We start from the raw sequence: 20,088 nt of genomic DNA on the forward strand, positions 1-20,088 counted from the left end.
ATTTTATAGGGAAAGTATCAAGCTTTCACGATAGGTAATCGAAAATTTTCTCAAATTCGTTTTGGACACAAATTACAAATCCACAAAGTGAAGAAGAAAATTTTTTGTCTTTTTCAGCTCGTAGTTTTTGGTATATAAAAATTATCAAACTCATATAAACTTAAAAAATGTGATAAGCTTTTAAAAGTAGAGATTTCAAGCTTTAAAACCCTTTTTTTAAATTTGAATTTCATTCATTATTGACGAAGATATTGTATATACAACTTTGAGCTAAAAAATACGCGATGACTTTTTACTCAACCTAATATTAATCTGAAATCTTATAAAACAGTGTTCTTATCAAATATTTTTCTGATTACATTTTTGTACAAAATCTAGTGTCATCTAGTTTAACGTTTTTTCGTTAATACATTTCACAAAATGAGATAAACAATTTAATATTACTGTATTATATTACTTTTTAATAATATAATAATATTAATGCAATGTGAATTAAATTAACCGCAGTATATACAATTATTGTAGAGAATATTAAGATTTTTAATTTATTCCTATACATTACATTAATCCGAATACGTAATATAAAATTTCTAATAACATTTCAAAGTGCAAGTAATTTTCTCTCTCGCTACTTCTCTCTTTTATTTATTTTATCTTTAGCATATTAGACACATGGAAGAAAATGACTGTAATGTGTAATATCACGATATTTTCTTTCAATGTAATTGTTGTAATAATGTAAAAATAAATACAATTGTTATTTTTAAATCCTTTTGTAATTATATATATATTGTATAAAATTATACATATAATTATACAATTCAATAAAATTACAATATTACACTTTTCTCTACTTTTCATAGTTTGTATGCTGATTTTATATATTTTATATATAAAATTGTCTACTCATATTATTTTTTTTATTATATCCTCTAAATTATCTTTAAGAAATAAAAACATTATAATAAGAATATTAATATATTAATAAATTTTATAATTTATTATAAGGATCGCATCAAGAATGATGCTTTCTTGAAAATTAAAAATACAACGACGGTGAGATAAGAACAAGACGAGATGATTTTTGACACGGTGAAATAGCTGAAAAAAATTGTGCGTCATTTACATCCGAAGAATTTGCCTTTCTATGGTAAATTATATAGTTCCTCTAGAATAACTTTGATCAGCGATGCGATGCGAGATCACCTTACAAAGCACGATGTTAGACAAAGCTTAGGGTTTTATCCGGCGTATTCGGGTCAGATATCAAATAGCTATTATCGCCGGCAGGCAAACACGCGACTCGTCGCACCTTTGGCGAACTATATTAAATTACCGATTAGCATACCGAGATGACGAACAAGAATATTCGCTCTCTGTGCTTACAAACGGAAACCATGTGTAACGTGAGGCACTTCTCTTGGAAAATTTCGAGTCAAGTCAAGGCAGTTACGAAGCTACGGAGCGAGAAGGGACCACGAATAATGATGGAGAGCTTGGTTGTAATACTTACATCGCGTCGTATGAATAATGCATTATTAATGATTTACGCGGATTATAAAGAACATAAATTCACAATCACGGATAATCGGGTATGAAGGAATACGCGATCTGAAGTCTCAGAAAAGATTTATGTCGTCGCATTTGTCGAGCGTATAATCGGGTGTAGCACCGCTCACGTTTCTTTGCGCGCTTCCATGCCAAGATGGAAATCTTTTGTGTCTTAGTACATCATTTTATCGTCTTTACACGTTGTTAACCAATCGTTTCTTCTCACTGTGCATATAGATTACAATTCTCGATAAATTTCCGATATTCAAACTTCCCGTCTCGCGCCAGTCGACCTAAATTCAAACGAACGATATTTTCACGTCATAAAAGTGCAATCTTCTCTTCGCGATGAAAGTATTGCGGCGACTATAACGCACTTCTTTGAGTCGCTCAGGCGAGCAGATTTTGTCGCAATTATGTTTAATCACGTGGAATGATCGATGTACGACAAGTACGTGGCGTGACACGTATCTTCTTTGGAGGATCCGTCGGGAGCACGGTAGTTATTACATGGTTCATTACAGCAGTTTGTGCCAATTGTATGTCGTAAAATACTTGCGGGACTCACCTTAAAGTCGATGTAGCCATTCTTGTCCATGTCGAATGTGCGGAACACGTGGTCGCAGAATTCTTCCGCGTTACCGGATGGGAAGAACATTTTGTACATGTCGACAAATTTCGCCGGCGTTAACCTGCCATTAGGACAGTCTTGCTGTAACATTCGAAAGAACACAAGACCGTGAATTCTCGAGCTAGGATTTTTTATGTTACATATATGTAATGCATTTCTATTCTAACATAATTTTTGGACTACTCCTCTTTGTTCCTATTTATTGAACTATTTGTATTCTCTCTTTAAGTATTATTAGTATACTTATAAATGTGCAATAATAGCTCGATACTTTTATTATATCTTTGTCGTGTTTTATCTCCATCTTTTTTTCCATTCCTAAGGTATATAATTATCTAATAAAATAATATAATTATATATTAGTTGGAATAATGTAATTATAACAATTATAGTACGCAAGTTAAATTTTAATCGCACTACGTTAATTACTGCATAACATTTTCACAATTCTGTATACATTATTTTTTTATTGCACTTTTCACAATTTTAATTTTTTTCATCATTTAACTATCAATGTTTTTTTTTAGTAGAGATACATTAAATTATAGAAATACATTAAAACTTTGTTTTCGAAAATAGGAAAATTAAATACGTCATAGTAACGTAGAAACCAAGTTGTTCAAAATGCTGTTATGCCTGAATAATAACAAAATTTACATTAATAAAAATAGCACTTACGTATACCAAGTAAAAAGAGTATATTTGTGTCAGTACGTTCTTCATATATTTAAGATATATTAAATATAGAGATATATATTAAATCGGTCTGAATAAAAATACTTTACTAAAATTATGTCGTGTTTAAATTAACCGATTTGACTAAAGACTTTCATCCGCATAGTGAAGTTCTATTGATCGCAGAATATACCTCAGTCTTGCCGGTTGAGCGCAAGATATGGGATCCCGAGAAAAAAAATTAAGTCGTTTAAAAGTGTCATCGCTCCCCTCGTATCAGATTGGCCTTAATCTAGTGCCGTTCGTCTCATTTTTAAAAAGAAGCGAATGACACCGCTTCCGCATGATATATTTTTCAATCTCCTTCGACCGCGCTTCTTCGCCAAGGTCGATGCGCGGTGATCAGTTTTCATTTATTTCAATCCACAGACTCAACGAATCTCGTGTGCGAGATTCATTGCAAATCGCACGAGAGGAAGCGGGTAATGAGCAGCTGTGAAACGCCACTAGATTGCGGAACGTCCATTATAATGATTCTGCTTAGTTTAATTAATCTGGTCGCCACGAGCTCCTTTGGATCCGCGCCCGTTTAAACTGTTCGAGAAAGTAACTTTTCTGCGGCACTAGCGACTTTCGCGAAAACGTCACATCCTGTTCCTGATAAATCTTGTCGCAGCTCGGGCGAGTTTTCTATAATATAGATTGATTAAGTATCTTACAAGAATACTTGAAATATTGTTAACAATACGGTACTTTCTAACGTATTTATAAACCTGGCATCATGTGTTAGTACTTTCTAAATTAATCAACTCTTAAGTTCACATTCGAAAGATACTTGTAATTTGTGTGATAGTCATAATATTCGTTATTTCACATATGCATTCGCATCAAATTGCGATAATTACTCAGGGACAAAACAACGAATGTTGACAGCGTACGCGTAATTGTATGGAATTATAAGCATACTATTATAAAGGTAGTTTCAAGCAACGCTAAATAAATATTTATATTATATGCTGTATTATAAATTATATATAGACGTGTTATTTGTGTTGTGCGAATGAGATAATGTGTGTTAAGATAATAATGTTCTAGTTAGATCTAATAATGATCTATCCCAATAACTAAATGTTAAATTTGTAATGTCGCACGTACATCATGTCTCAATATATTGAATATTTAAAACGTAAATTATGAAGCTCATCACGTCAATGTGATTTATTTATACGCGTCGAATATGTGAGAAATAAATTAATATTTGCCATATAATAAACGAACATATCATACATTGACAATTAGCTTCTCGAACGACTATTTTTTATTAGGTAAATAACACATTAACATTGGATGATTAAATATTACAGTGATATAAAGATATCACCGTTAATTATGCCATTACTCATACTACATTTTAATTTTTAATTATTAATAAAATGTGATAAAGCATTACATAATATAATGAGATAAATAGTGTTAACAATAACATTATCGAGTACTTCGCATTTATGTATATAAAACTCAAATTTATATTTAAATTTATATCTATAAATATTTATAAATATTTATATGTTAATATAAATTTATATATAAATATATATTTATAAAACGTATATAATTAAAAATATTTGTAAAAACGTTGTTATACGTAAATTAAGTTTTATATTTCTGAGATAGAATAAACTACGGATAAACAGATTTTTTGCTAAAATATGTTATAATTTAACCGCAAATTCTTACTTATGCAATTTCATAACCTTAAATATTCGTATAATTTCGTATAATCACTTTCTCTCTTTCTGCTTCTTTACGGAGAAAAGAGAGATACAGTTTAGCATTTGGCCGCATATGTTTATGAAAATATCGCAGCGTATTTTACATGTTATAATTGCGACTACGAGTGGCTGCATATTGATTTTAACTGACATGTGTTATAAATATACATGACAACATTTATTAATAAATTTGCATCAATTTTAATCATACATTTATATAGATTTTCATAAATTACCGATTTGTAAATTTTTGTTTAATACTGTTACGCTGAACTAGTACCATTAATAATAATTAGCTCTGTTTTAATACATCAGAAAATTATGAGATATTCTCATTCAATTTTTTCAAAATATTTAGAAGCCAGATCGATTTGTTAAATTATATGTTCTTTTCATATCTTCTTCTTTATGTGTACGTTTTCATGTTTAATGAAACTTTATGGCTCTATAGAAGCACACTTATATTTGTGTATAACATTTTTATGATAAATCAATGCAAAAATTTCTTTCATCAATATTTTATTTTATCGTGATATATACATTGCATGTTTAAAAAAATATCTGTAATCACGAAAAACTATATTAAGACGTAATTAAGAATATTTAAAAATAAATTAGTAAATTAGTATCTAATAAAGAATAATCGATAATTGCATAGAATTATTAATAATGCAATGAATATTATCATATAATTCATTTATCATGTATAAGAAATTACGTTAAAATGTTATTCAGTATTAGAAAAAATTTTTAGAGAGAAATTATATTTGCAACATGAACGTTAAATTAGTTATTTTCTGCAGCAAATTTTTCTTGTCTAGATCTTTTCAGCACGCTCGCGTATTCGCATTATCTCATGCTCGTTATTACGCACAGAAAAATAATGGAAATATTAAATGATTTAAGAATTCTAACAATATATAGGTCATGCAAATAAATAAAGCTTTCAATTTCTCTAGAAACTGTTCTTTCAACGCTGGAGATACAGTGTAAAATTTTTCCTTTTCGTAATATATCATAGTATACGATTACGGTGAGAATACACGAAGCGAAATTGAGGTCGCTACGAAATATACGAAATCGAAAAGATTGACGGTTTATAGTAAATTCGATTTAATTCTTGATCCATAATTTAATATTCAGTAATATCTTTTCAACACTCACTTTAAAACCTTTGTACCATTCCTTTATAGTCGCTTCGTCGTATCGCGTATGCGACTTGAGGAAGTCCATATCTTCTTTGCTCAACTTATCTTTACTTCCGAAACAACCCATTTTGATATCTGCAACAATCAATAAAACATTTCGTAAGAATAAACGTAATTTTCTATAGCAGTTCGTGGAAACATTTTTCATCGCATTGAACAGAATTATCACAATTCAGAGGATTAAATTAATTTCTAGAAGCAGTAGATAAAGCGATGGGATAATCAATTTAACGATTAATTTAATATCTAAAAGCAGAAGAGTGATCAATTTGAACGATTAATTTCTACAGGTAAGAATTATCTATTGTCATTTTGTTTCGTATTTGAAGAAGTAAAGTCTCATATCTTTTTCATTCCCTGATGTGCAGTTTCAACTTTAGACTATGTCTAGATTAATGATTTCAACCATTGTGACTATTATCACGCTTTTCGCAAAACTTTCTACGCGACAAATTTGAGCCAACCACGTCACGCATAACTTGATGTCGGTAAATTATGTTAGCAGCACTCAGCAAATTATAAACTCGTAAAATAACATCGGTATGCAATTGGGTGTGTGTCTTCTACTCCTTTAACTTTATTTTATCCTATTCTATATTTTATAGGAAAAGGTATTTGCATACTTCATCATAATAACAGTCAATATTATCGATCTCTTTGCAAAACTTTATAGAATTTCGTTTAATTTATTAAGTACTATTAAGTACTATTATAAGTACAATATGCTTATAAACAATATTATTGTAATGTCTTAGTAATTTTAACATTACAGTACGAAATTTAGTACAAACATTATTTGTTAAGCAAACTCAATAATAAAGTTTTATAAAAATTATTATTCTAAAGTTAAATTTTTTTCAAACAGCGCTTTAATAAGTATAAGCATTTATAGAAATAGTACCTACTAATTTATAATGTTATCGATTTAATTTTATTCTTTCCTGATCATTGTATAAAAAAGTTGCGCGTACGATATTATTATAAAAATTAAGAAATGATATTTCTTTGTAATATTACAGTACAACTGAGGATTTAATATTAAAATATTTGACAGTTAAATTAATGCATTAAAGAATTTTAAGAATTTTATAATATGTAAATGTAAATAATAATAATAATAAATTATTAAGATACTAAAATATTTTTAATGAGACATATAAATTATATGTTTGTAATTATAGGCTTAATGGAAAAATATTATCATAATTGCGTTTACTTTTTAATAAGTACTGTTTTTATTATCTCCGCTTTTTATTCTTAAGCAAAATGGAATTTTAACAATATTAAGAATTTTTATTTTAGACGTCATATGTGAGAAACACAATATCAATATTAGAAATTTAAAATACCTATTACGGTCGGAGCTGGTCGATGCTTTTAAATAATTCAATCTTGAATTACTAATTTATACTATATATGTACTTGTATATATATCGCATTGTAGCCTTTTCAAACTGCGTGCCGAATTGTTTTTCCGGACTATAAATAATTAAATACATTACAATTAAAACTATTCTAGTAAACGCGAATTAAATTGATAAGCAATTTTAATAATTTGATGCTACAATCAAGCAGCACATTATGCGAAAAATATTCCGGCCGAGATAATATTTTTCGCAATAAATTTATTAACAGTTTTTCAATATATTAATATCTTTATAATGTGATGCTTGATTGTAGCATCAAATTATTAAAATTGCTTATCAATTTAATTCGCGATTATTAGAGTAGTTTTAATTGCGTTTATAGTCCGGAAAAACAATTTACAGTTTGAAAAGACTACAATATGGTATACATATATGCAAGTACATCCATATTAGTAATTCAAGATTGAATTATTTAAAAGCAATGAAAATCCAGCTTCGATCGTAAGGCATTTTAAATTTCTAGTATGAAATTTTAACGCTTTAATTTTATTCCAAGGAGAAAGAGATTAATTTGTTGTAATTTTCAGAAGACAAAAATAGAACAGAAATATTTACATTGCAAAATAAATTTCTAATTTTTTCAGGATAACAGAAACCAAGTATTAAAATTTTCGTCTATAATACAGGACGATGTGAACACAATGTTTCCGAGTAGCAGATTTCTTGCAAGATTTCGCGAAAAATACATATAATTGATACCTTGGTCCAGCAACTTTGCGATATAAAGCCGAGCGATCTTGATAACGGCTACACGGAAGTTCTTGCTGTTGTTACGTGGTAAGAAACCGTATGTAATTTTCGAGATGTCGTGTATCACAGTGCGCCGTATATTGCATGCACATGATACACGCAACGCACGCTCGTCGGTTGCACTCTCAACTGAAATTCATTGTCGTAATGTTACCATAAATGGCAGGATATCGAAATCGAACGCGTGATTGGAATGACGATGATGTACGTCATAGTCGTAGATACACGTGTAGATACTAATTAGAAAGGACAAACAAGAAAACAAGATGCTTTTAGTAATTATTGGAGGATCAGACTTAATCGTTTCCGTATTACAAGAGAGTGGCTAAGAATTGATTTATCATATAAAACTTATATTCATTTATTTGCTATAATAGCATGATTTGTTTTATATTGATCGTTTGATAGCAAATGCTTTCTTTTGATTTATTTGAGTTATTGTTACTTTATAGTTATTTCATCTACTTGATTAATATCTTTTTTATCATATATACATATTTATTTTAAAACTATATTTATATATGTTTTTTCCTAAACATTTTTTGTAATTATGTTCATACATGTCTTCTAATTTATTATTATATAAATACAATATTTTCCGTTTTTCGAAATCTATACATTATTTTAAAATAAAAAAAAACGTAAATCTTTTCTAAACAATTTATCAATTTTATTATTTTCCTTTGTTATAATAATATAATTTTTATATTTCTCAGATTTACTTATGATCAAAAATTTATGAGTCATTTACAGCGACGAATTCCATGTAGGGTTATCTTGATCTAATAAAGAGATATATAAATAATTAAACACGACTAAAATAAATAAAAATTAATAATATAAATAACAGATTTTAGTTACAAAATTAATTATAAATTAAAGCTGAGCAAAAAATAATTACAAGTGATAAAAAATGTGAAATCTTAATATTACACTAATGTAAAATATCTACTGAAAATCTCTCACGTAATTTTTATCATAAAATGATATTAAATTCAATAAGCAAGCAGATAAAAAGTTCAGAATCAACATTATTCTTCTATCTAAATAAATGCACAAGCAAAATGTTCAACTTTTTCGTTGCTAAAATCTGAGACGCAGTGAACATATATAAAGTATTAAATTTATCATTGTCAAATATAGGTACTCAAAATACACAAATATTGTAGAAAAATAATAAAACTATTATGCTAAAATTCCATAAATAATTATACAGTTATTTAGTGCTTAAGTTTAAGAATATATAGTTACTGAGCACTTAATTATATAATATAAGTGTATAAATTATATAGTTAATTAGTACTTAAGCTTAAAAAAGCTTAAAAATCTCAAGATTAATCTTAAAATAACGTAAGTAGGTAACAAAATGTTCAGCAGCCTTGATCCCCCTTTATGCAGTACCTATGCAGGTAACTTGTATATACCACGATAACAAAGAAAGAATTAATCGTTATGCCGACGTTGACGCACGAGTAATGTCGTAATGAGCTTTGGTCGATACGCGGCTGGAATTGTGAGCGGCTTATTCGTTTCCCGTCGGAACGAAGATGGAAAGGGTGGGCCAAGGATCGTTTCAACGAGGAGGAAATGACTGCGATCGTGACCGGCTTGAGAACGATGATTGTTCGTGGCCGACCGATTTAACGACCGATACCAAACGATATAATGGTGTCGCGCGTTAAGTAACAAAAGTGCGCGCCTCCGCGTTATTCGCGAATGTGTGAAATGTGAAACACACAAATGTAATTAACGCTGACGCGTTTCGCGGTGGCGCCGACCAAACGCCAACGAAGTCGCGCCCCAGCTATTTACAAGATTAAAGGTACGGATGAAGATTAACGGGGCCGCCACATGTATACGTGCTCGAATTTCGGTAGTCGTCGATTATTCTACAGCGAACCGCCACTTGAGTTAATGCGCCATATTCGCAAACTCTAAAGTTCACGCGCGAGAAGAAATTATATGCCCGAGGTTTTTCTCTCCTTCCTTCTCTCGCTCTTTTTTTCCTCTCTCGATCATGGCGAACGTCGTAAACTATTACTAAAAGATATTAGGCACACATTCACTGTACATTAATCGCTGCCGTAAGAAGGTTTCGTTCTTGCTGCAAGTTTTAATGACGAGGAAAAATCGACGAATCCCGTCAGAGGGAATTTATCGATCGTGCTCTAAATGCGAGACAAAGATTATATAATAAGCAGTTGCCAATGCACTTTTCTTCTTTACTTTTATGCTTTGAGAATTCGATCTTTCGAAATTTTTCAATAAATAAAAGTTAAGCCGAAATGTTCAAACTTACATATTAAAAATAAATTTTGTTCATTAATTTATATTACGCACTAAAACCCACGTCCAATTTTCATCCTTTTAACTAATTATTGTAAATGAATTAAGTCAAATAAATAAAAATTTGTAGAAGAGAAAAATACATTACCGATACTTTTATTAAATTAGAACAAAAGTTTGTAGCGTTACTTTCAAATTCAAGCTGTAATTTTGTTATGAATGAAATCTAATTTAAAGTATTGTAGATATATAGAATAAATTAGCATAAGAAATAGGATAAAATTTAAATGTAAAAAAGGATTTTTTAAAGCTTAAGATCTCTACTTTCAAAAGGTTATTACATCTTTTGAGTTTATGTAAGTTTGGAAATTTTTATATAGACATAGAAAACACACACTAGGAACAAAATAGGAAATTTTTTGGTCACTTTGTGAGCCTGTCACGTATCCAAAGAATATTTGTAAAAATCTTCGACTTTCTAACGGAAAAGCTTAAAGCTTTTCCCTAAAATAAAATCTTTTTTTTTCCTTAAATATTCCTAAGGTTTTTTTTTGGTACTGAATTGTCGCGGATTAAGTAAAAGTAACATTTTGACTTTGATTATTCAAAACTCCGTTAAAAACCATTACGTGCTGCAATTAAAAAAACAGATTCTTAAAATTAAACTTTGCTTTATCGAATGTTATAATTGCCAAATTTTTTTTAAAAGCATAGATGTAATACAAATAAAGTAGTGTTACGAACTTCCGTTTTAACCCAATATAATCCATATCTCATTATTATTTCAAATTAATACGGAAGAGTTAACATTTTTACTATCTTTATGTGATACTATTTCTTAACAATATCTAAGGCATAATGCAAGGAAAAGAAGCTGGTGCTGAGGTTCAGAATGGCAGAGAGATTATAATTGCTAATAAACCTGTTTCTTACTTTCTTGTTACGCTTGCTGTTGGTGGAATCGGCAATTAAATAAAATTGTTACTAAAAAATTAACATATTTAACCTCACAGTAGATTGTTCTTAGAGACATCATTAAGAATAAATTTCAACAATAATATTTCAAGTACTTCAACGATAGTACTTAAAAAAGTGGAACTGTAAAGTCGCGTAGTAACCCCGCGGTACTCGAATATGATATCAATCATTATTAGGAAGTCGTTCATTATAATAATTATTCTCTTAACTTCTTTATTATGAAGGGGGATAATAAAAAGGAAGTGATTAGCCGTGCTTTAATTTAAAACAAATTTTTCTTAAAATTTTGCAAATTGTTTTAATGAGCAAAGCGATGACAAAAATTCTTATTTAAAAAATTATTCAGTTAATATTATTTAAAAAATTTTTGTTAAAGTACGATGAAAACACACACATTGCAATCCCACGTAATATTATTACATCTTTTCATAATAAGAACTGTTTCAACTTATTTTATGGCTATTATTAGGGAAATTTAATAAAGGTAATAAAAGTAAACGCTTCAATTTATTTTATGATCAATATTATGGAAGAAGCTAAGAGCTTTCCGTAATAGTATTATTATAAATGACTGTTTTCCACGAGTTTTATGATCGCTGCAAACTTAAGGACGACACGTACAATCATGCATGAATTTCATCATGGAAATCTCACTAAAATTCACAAACACTGAAGTTATGACAAATACGTGACGTTTCACGTTCCATACGGTTGTTACCTTTCCAAATTTCACCCGGAATTCTGATTTTTTGAACAAATCTCCGATTCTCCGGATGACAGAAGAATCTCTAACTAACGCTCTGTATCTAAATGACCTTTTTTTTTTTTAAAGTATACTCGTCCACATTCCTCCGGTTTCGAGAAGAAATTTCCGACAGAAAGAAACTTACATTTGACTTTTTTTCAGAGAGAGCACTATAAGGTAACAATTTTTCGTCAATTTCGAAACTATATTATCTCCGGCAAAAGAGCCGTCGATTTCCAAAAGAACTAGGGTAACCAATATTTTACTTACGTAGCTATATATCTAATATATATTTAATTTATTTAACATTATAAGGAGTTTTTGTAATTCCATATATACCTATAAAGAAAAATTTCGATTTTTTTTTGTTGTGTCCCGATATTTTAAAATTAATATCCTAAAATTGGCTTGATCGAAAAAGCCACCTTAAAAGAAACATTAATCCCAAGATGGTAATAGTGATTCCACAGGATATATTCATGCAAGCATTGGTCCCTTCCAGTGAGCAAAACGCCTGTACCGTCATCCGTACGTGACAAACGCGCATGTAAAGAATATTTATAGCACAGCTGGCATAACATTATCGCGCGACCGATCGGTGCCGGCGACCACAAAGAATTAACACCGGAACGTCCGGCCGCGCGCGTTTCATTGACGGTTTGCATTGACATCCGCATCACACGCATCGTATTGTCGTCCTCGTAAAATGCGCCGTGGCGCGCGACACAGTTTGCGTGTTTATATGAGGAGAAAACGGACGTATGCGTTCATATGCAGCTCCTTTTGTCTCTTTTGCTCAGTGTTCTTCAGTAGCCGTGGCCATTGTGTTCTTGGCAGCATTTCCGCATTATCCACGGAATGTTCCTTTTAACGAAACGTTGTACCGCCAATGCAGATTAAGTGTATCGGATACTCTTTGCTTTCGATACAATAGCAAATGTAAGAATGACGATTCGATGTGATTCAACGAAGTGAATCGACTTCCCCGAATTGAAGGTGCAGATGATTAAAAAGAATACGTTTAAGATATTTTGAGATTATCGACTTATTTTTATTTTTCATCTATTTCGACTATTTTTGTCATTTTGCACATAATTCTGTTCAAGATTATCATCAATCGTTATCAGAGAAAATAGAAAAGAATTTAATATGTGATAAGATGATAATTAAAAAAAGTACAGACTCAGAAAAATAATGTGTGTATGTAAAATGTATATAATAGATAGATATATATTTATTTAAAAAAAATTTTTAAGCTTTCTTTTTCATGCAACATATGGGTTGATCTTTGGCGCCATTTTTTTCCTCGGGTAATTTGTCTCCATATCGCTCTCATAGAATCGAGCTTGTTACTCAACTGTGTAAACACGTAACGTGATATTGCCGGGGAAGAGCAGTACCTAAAATAGATATTTGACCATACGTCGTTTATCGATCGCTTGCAAACACCACAATATTTGCTGTGGCAAATAAAAAAAGGAAGTTTTTCTTCATTTCTGCAATTTTTGCAATGGTAATACATCACGAAATGGACAAAATAGGCAAGGCGCGGTACTTTTTCTCGTCACGCAGAAACGATTTTACAGTCAAGTACGCTATTAATAATAACGATGTCTATTATTAATAGAGCACTTGGCTATAAAACTATTTTTGTGGCGTAGGCGAGGAAAGTGTCGCTACCATGTGTAAACGTTACGACATACAATTTATTGCTTCGACTGTAAAGTGCTGGAAAACGATACAGCGATATTTCACGGTAACGGAAAATTCGATCGCGCAATAAGTATACAGTCAGTTGTTGCAATCGCATATATTGTATTAATAAAATTACAGATCTGCGCTCGATACGTTCCAATTCGATACGTTGCAATTCGAGAATATTACGGAAATCAGGATAATTGTAAACATTTAGGAATGAATATGTGAATTATAAATAAAATTACATTTTCGAAAATTATATTCGACTTAAAGAGCTTTTCTTCTTCAATCGTTTCCTTAATATTCATTCAAAAATATTCTCGTATTTTGATACTCTCGTTTTTCAGATTACATCACGTTACCACTATTTGATTTTCGTGAAAAAAGAATTATAAAACTATATTAAAAATGAATAAATTAACTTGCAAAATTACAACAAATTAGATGACGTTGCGTGGAGTTCATTTAAATTTTATGACAAATCTAAATTATTTGATTAATATCTCTATATTTGATTAATTGCAAAAACTAATCTCAAATATCATTAATTTTGTTTTATATTATTGTACTTTATTAAATAAAACTTAACTATACCGTGATACTTAACCAATTACTCATTAAGATTTAAAAGATACGATGAAATTAGACTGACAATTAATTCATTTCATGTCGTCGTCACCACTAGTTTTTGTAGCATACTTCGACGATTGAAATAAATCATGATCAGTTCTACAGAAATGTAGGTATAAATGTTTGAAATGTATACAAAAATAATAGGTAAATGTATAATTAAGTAAATGTATAAATGTCTGAAACATACAAAAGTAATATAAGAGATAATTTTATATTTCGAAATAGAGAACTTTTTCATCAACCGTGTTATTGCGATGGCGTGTATACATCGGCAATGTAACCAAACGGTAGCCTACTATCCGTTTTTATTTACCGAATCTCGTCATCGTGGAATAGCAGCAATGAAAGATTTCTTAGGAGCCTTGCTTCTCGCAAACTCCCTCAAAACTTTCTGAAGGCCGTTATTGTACGCGCCGCTGGAGCCTCTGGTCTAGTATAAAAGTACCGTAAGGTAGTTTCATTAAAATTTCCTGGCAATACCGCGGGTACGTTCTCTGAAAAGTATGGCGAAGCGAGTTTCAACGATGTGTCCTCCTTAAAGGCTTTACGGATTTTGTTGTATTAACAGCGACAGTGAAACTTAATCCCGGACTAATTCCAAGATTTCGACAAATAAGCATATAATCCGTTCGACTTTAAGCACTGTTCGAATAATGTGTTCACCGTTTATTTTTTCCAGAAATCTTATTATCATTGTTTTATCGAATTATACAAGGTGAATTACAAAAATTTGGCGATTTTTTAAATAAAGTAACAATATTTATATAAAATATAATTTAAATATTAATTTTTTGTTATATAACAATGGGAAATAGAATAGTTATTTAAGTATATCTGAGTACGTTTGAGTAACACAATTGATTCAGCAGATGAAACATATCAGTAAATGCTCAGTGTTTATTATAATTAGTTTCTATACATTTTGGCCGATATATGTGTAATAGAAAAAAGTAGATTGGTTGGTTCAGAAAAACTGCTTGCTACGCAAGTTCATCTGTAACTAAAATTTGATAGACCAACAAAAAAATTATATCCGTAAGCAATTATCAGTATGCTAATTCAGCTAATTCTTTACTATATAAAAATTGCTAATATTATAACAATTACTAATTAGTTTTCTTTACAATAGCAAAAAGTATGATATTAGATTTATTTTCGTAAAAAGTTATCTTTGCTGTATTAACAAATTTGCTGTGCATTATAACAAATATGATTATTCATAATCGCTAATTTTATTCAACTGTACAACTTTGCATAGAAAACTAGCTGTCCGTAATTATGGCTGTAGATTTGCTAAATCAGAGAAGTTTTTAGTTGTTTTAAGAAATCTTTTTCTTCCGTGTATGCTCATAGAACAAATAACGAAAATTGTTACACGGAAAAAAACGCAGCTAAAAACTTCACTTCAAAATTTTTAATAAATTATTTAGTTAGTAAATGTACTTATACTTACTAATATTTTTAATAAATTTACAGTCGTAATATACGGTCAGTCAGTTTTCTATGTTAAAGTAGCAAAGTTGACAACTGAATAACATTAGCAATTTGTTAAACTGTCAAATCTTCTTAGTTATAGATGATGAATTCACGCAGTAAGTCATATCTTTACTGCATTTAATCTATTTTTTGCATGATAAGGTTTTTTTTATTATATCAATAAATATTTGTGCCATCTTAGCATATTTGATAAAAATTGTAATCTATATATTGAATTAATTTTCGTAGAAAATTATGTTAGCTGTATTAATAAATTTGCTGTGCTTTACATATAATTATAAATAATTGCTAATTTTATTCAGCTGTAAAATTTTGCTACTTTAACATAGAAAACTGGCTGTCTGTATAATACAGCTGTAAATTTGCCGGATCAAGTTTTTAATTGCTTTAAACAATTATTTTCTATGTAATTGGTTTTTATTTTAAGATTGCTTAGGTAATATTTTAATAAGATGCTAATACTTAGTAAGAGCTGAGTGATTTTTTTTATTACAACTGATTTCTGTACTTAACAAAGAATTAAATGCAAGTAAGCGTTCAATGATTTTTAATATTATTTTCTTGCGTTTAATTCTTCGTTGGATCTAACATAAGTGTAAAAATTAATTATAATAAAAACAAATCACTCAGCGTTCACTAAGATGCTTTGTCTGCTAAATGCAATCATTATTTAATATATTCAGATAATATATTCAAATAACATATTCGCTATTTCCTATTATATAATAAAAAATTTTAATTTAAATTATATTTCATTTAATATAAATGTTTCATATATTTTTTAATTTATATCAAATATTACATATTATTCAGTTATATTTTGTACCATTAGTTCATTTGTGACATACCTGAAAATTTTTTAAATAAAATAAATTATGAAATATTGTCATTTCATTTATAATATATAATCACAAGTTTTTAATGTGAAAAATACAATTAGACAATTCTTAATATGAAAAAAACAATCGGTATTATGAAAAATACATTACATAATGTACTCAGTGATATTCAAACAGCGATATTTTATTACTTCGTTAAAAAAAATCGCATAATATAACGTTTATAATAATTATTTGTAATAATATTAATATAGAAATAAATCGAGAAAATATTGCTAATGTATTTATAAAATAGTCTCTTATTAACTGTTGTTATTTTCGCGACACAGAAAAGTTTATAAATAACCGAGGATTCTTGTAGTACGTACCTCTTATCATTTCGGACGTGCGAAAAATCTCATCTAATGTCATCTCATAATTAAGCAGCTTAATTGCGCACGTGAGTAATGTTCGAACTAAGGAGTGTACAACAGCATAATGAGCAGTGAATTTATGTACTATCGTTCTAATGGCGATGCCTTTTCGTGGACCGAAACGACCGACCAAGCGAAGACAATGAAAACAACAATATAATGCCATGCCAAAAGCGCAACAGTGTTAACGCGTAATGTTTCGCTCGCGTCGTGAACAACGTTAACATAGTTACGATGTACACAATAATGCACCACGAAATGGAAGGCAAATAATCCGACCGGCGGGCCATGGGAACATTGCAACGTCCGCCAGCTTCGAATATTAAAGCGATAACAAGTTGCCTCGATCGTGTTCGGTATTGCACCGTGCGCAACCGTGGATTTATCACGCGGATTGCGTCACTAAGATAGTACAAAGGCGCACATGAATATACATTTTATATAATTGCAGCAATAAACTCACGTCGCGCATCTCGTAATTCTTTTCAATATTGTACAAGCTTATATTTTCCTGTGTATATATTTTTATTCAGCGTAGAGCCAGCCATGTAGCGTTTCAAAATCATAAAAATAAGAGAGCCAATAAAATTCATCTGATACTCTGTACGTGTTGAAGCCATTCTCAACACTGCTTCAGAAAAGAGAGGATTTTAAGAGTATTCCTTTGTATCTTTTACAGGATCTCGTGTGAACAGGAAAATCTTATAAGCTGGATATGTGATAAAATGTACAACTGCCAAGTATTATATATATATATACACACTGATGTGTACAACATTAGTGTTCGTTACTTATGTCATTCTCATTCATCATATCAACATGGTATGTTACTCCGCGATGATTAATCAAACAAGCTTGCGCGTTTCATGAAATGCCCTGCTAGGCCAATCATGAAAATAATGAAACTGTTTATTCAAAATTACTTCGTATTGTTACTTAATTAATTCCAACGCGATCGCACATACCTGTGTACGGACGAGTTTAATAATTATCTTCGAGTTCTCTCCGATCTAAAGAAGACAAATCGAGAGTAGCTGGTAATAAACGTGACTTGATCACGCACACAAATCCCATTGACCTAAAAACCTGAACTTCCGTAGTAAATCACGCATGTTGACTAATTTGATAAAGTCTGGTATGAAACTAAATGTGAGATCCTGTTTATTTTTAAGTAGTCAATTTTTTCTTTGTGCGAAAAAAAAAAGGAAATATGACGCCTGGAATAAAGCGTCTGTACAATTTACATGTAATCAAAAGAAGACGTTTTTCATAGTCAGAACAAATAGATACAATTTTTTATAACTAAAAAAGCAAAAAATGAGACTATACCATTAATCAACACTACAACCAGACAGAAATATATGATATTATAAAGCAATGGCTGCATTCAGAAACATTGCTCGGATTAATATTAAATGTTAAACAAGGACAGATGATGAATCCGAGGCATCGGAGGCATTCGAGCGACGTTTCCGAACGCAGCCAATGTGGAACATTGCTAATGTAGCGCGCGCGATTGAATAGAATTTTTAAAAAGTGTGTGTGTGTGTGTGTGTGTGTGTGTGTGTGTTACTTTAATTTTAATTAAATTTAAAAAATATTATCCTCGCCATTATTATTATTATCTTATTTACATTTTATTATAAATGTGATTATTATTGATAATCAATTACAATTGAATGATTCGTAAATATATCTAGTTTAAATATTAACTAAAATAATAATTACAATATAAGAGAGAGAGAGAGAGAGAGAGTAAAATAATACATAAAAAAATATTATATATTTATAAAATGGATTTATATGCAAGAAGCGGAAGGATTTATATGCAAATTACTTTCCATAGAAATAAATTTAAAAAAAGTGCTTAAACTTTAATTTCATGCTAAATTAAAATTGAAGTCAAAAGAGTATACTAATTTTTCAACTTGAAAGTATCTTTTCTCAGAAGTATCATGCTGTTGTTTATATTTTTGTAAATTCAATATTAATTATTATTATACAACTTTCAATATACTGACTATTAATGACTTTAAGAAAACATCAAATTAAAATTTTGAAAGAAACAAGTCCATGTGAGTTAAGTATGTGATAAATATTTATTATAATAATATTATGTATTTTTTAATTACATTCCAAAAGTTTATTTCGCGAAATATTTTTTATTTTTCAATGTACTATTATGCATCTATATTAAAAGAGAATCAATAAAAGAAGAATTAATGACGTCAATTATAATCATCTATAATTAATCAAAATAATTTTATATGTAATAAAATCGAGAGTAACAAAGATGTGTTATTACGATACATTTAGCTAATTCTAAAGTCCTACAGTTTCTCGCTGTATATAATAATGCTGACACTTGGAATACAGTTGTCTTATCGCAAAAGCACTAATTAACAAAGTACATTTGCCCTGCAAATTTACTCTCCGCGCACATTATCGGACCGCGCGGGCAGATTAGGATGCAAAATGGAATAGCGCGTATAAACTTTCGAGAAACAAGTCAAAGCGCCTTAACATAAACGAAAAAGTCTTATGCTTCCGAATGCTACTTCCACACCAATACGCGAATTGCGTTCAAGTAAAACGAAACAATTTTCCTCTTTGAAGTTGTAAACGAAGTTTCCAGTTTGCAACGAGAACGCGGGCAAATAAGACAAGTCGCACTGTCACTGATGACAAAATAAGGAATGCAAACAATCCTTATGTTTTATAATTTTTACTTTTACAAACAGTTAAAATTTCACAATTGTTAATTAATTTTTCATTTTATATTCATCTTTATATTTTTATTCTGTGTAACTTAAATTTCTTCACGTACTGTGTCATATTTATTTTGTTCTGAGATGGATTGACGGATTATATAATATGTATGCAAATGAAAGAAGCAGTAACTAACATTACTAAAAGTATTTATTTATATTAGATTTTTAATTAAAATTTTAATAATTAAAAATTTAATATAAATTTTAAGTAATA

At 29.7% G+C, this 20,088-nt stretch overlaps 2 protein-coding genes across 4 annotated transcripts in view; both read right to left on the reverse strand.

The window, feature by feature from the left end:
• The window catches only part of LOC108757279 (neurocalcin homolog), a 194,457-nt gene that overhangs the window by 37,616 nt on the left and 136,753 nt on the right, over window positions 1-20,088 (reverse strand). The window lies entirely within an intron of this gene.
• The window catches only part of LOC108757281 (neuronal calcium sensor 2), a 71,657-nt gene that overhangs the window by 15,562 nt on the left and 36,007 nt on the right, over window positions 1-20,088 (reverse strand). For both annotated transcript variants that reach the window (XM_018501751.1, XM_018501750.1), the window contains exons 2-3: window positions 5,794-5,912; window positions 2,120-2,263 (exon numbers count right to left, since the gene is read on the reverse strand). In XM_018501751.1, coding sequence (XP_018357253.1) covers window positions 2,120-2,263; window positions 5,794-5,904 — 255 coding nt within the window. In that variant the 5' untranslated portion in view covers window positions 5,905-5,912. The remainder of the gene's footprint in view (window positions 1-2,119; window positions 2,264-5,793; window positions 5,913-20,088) is intronic.

The sequence above is a fragment of the Trachymyrmex septentrionalis genome, unplaced genomic scaffold, assembly GCF_001594115.1.
Source record: "Trachymyrmex septentrionalis isolate Tsep2-gDNA-1 unplaced genomic scaffold, Tsep1.0 scaffold136, whole genome shotgun sequence".
In the NCBI taxonomy this organism is placed as follows: domain Eukaryota; kingdom Metazoa; phylum Arthropoda; class Insecta; order Hymenoptera; family Formicidae; genus Trachymyrmex; species Trachymyrmex septentrionalis.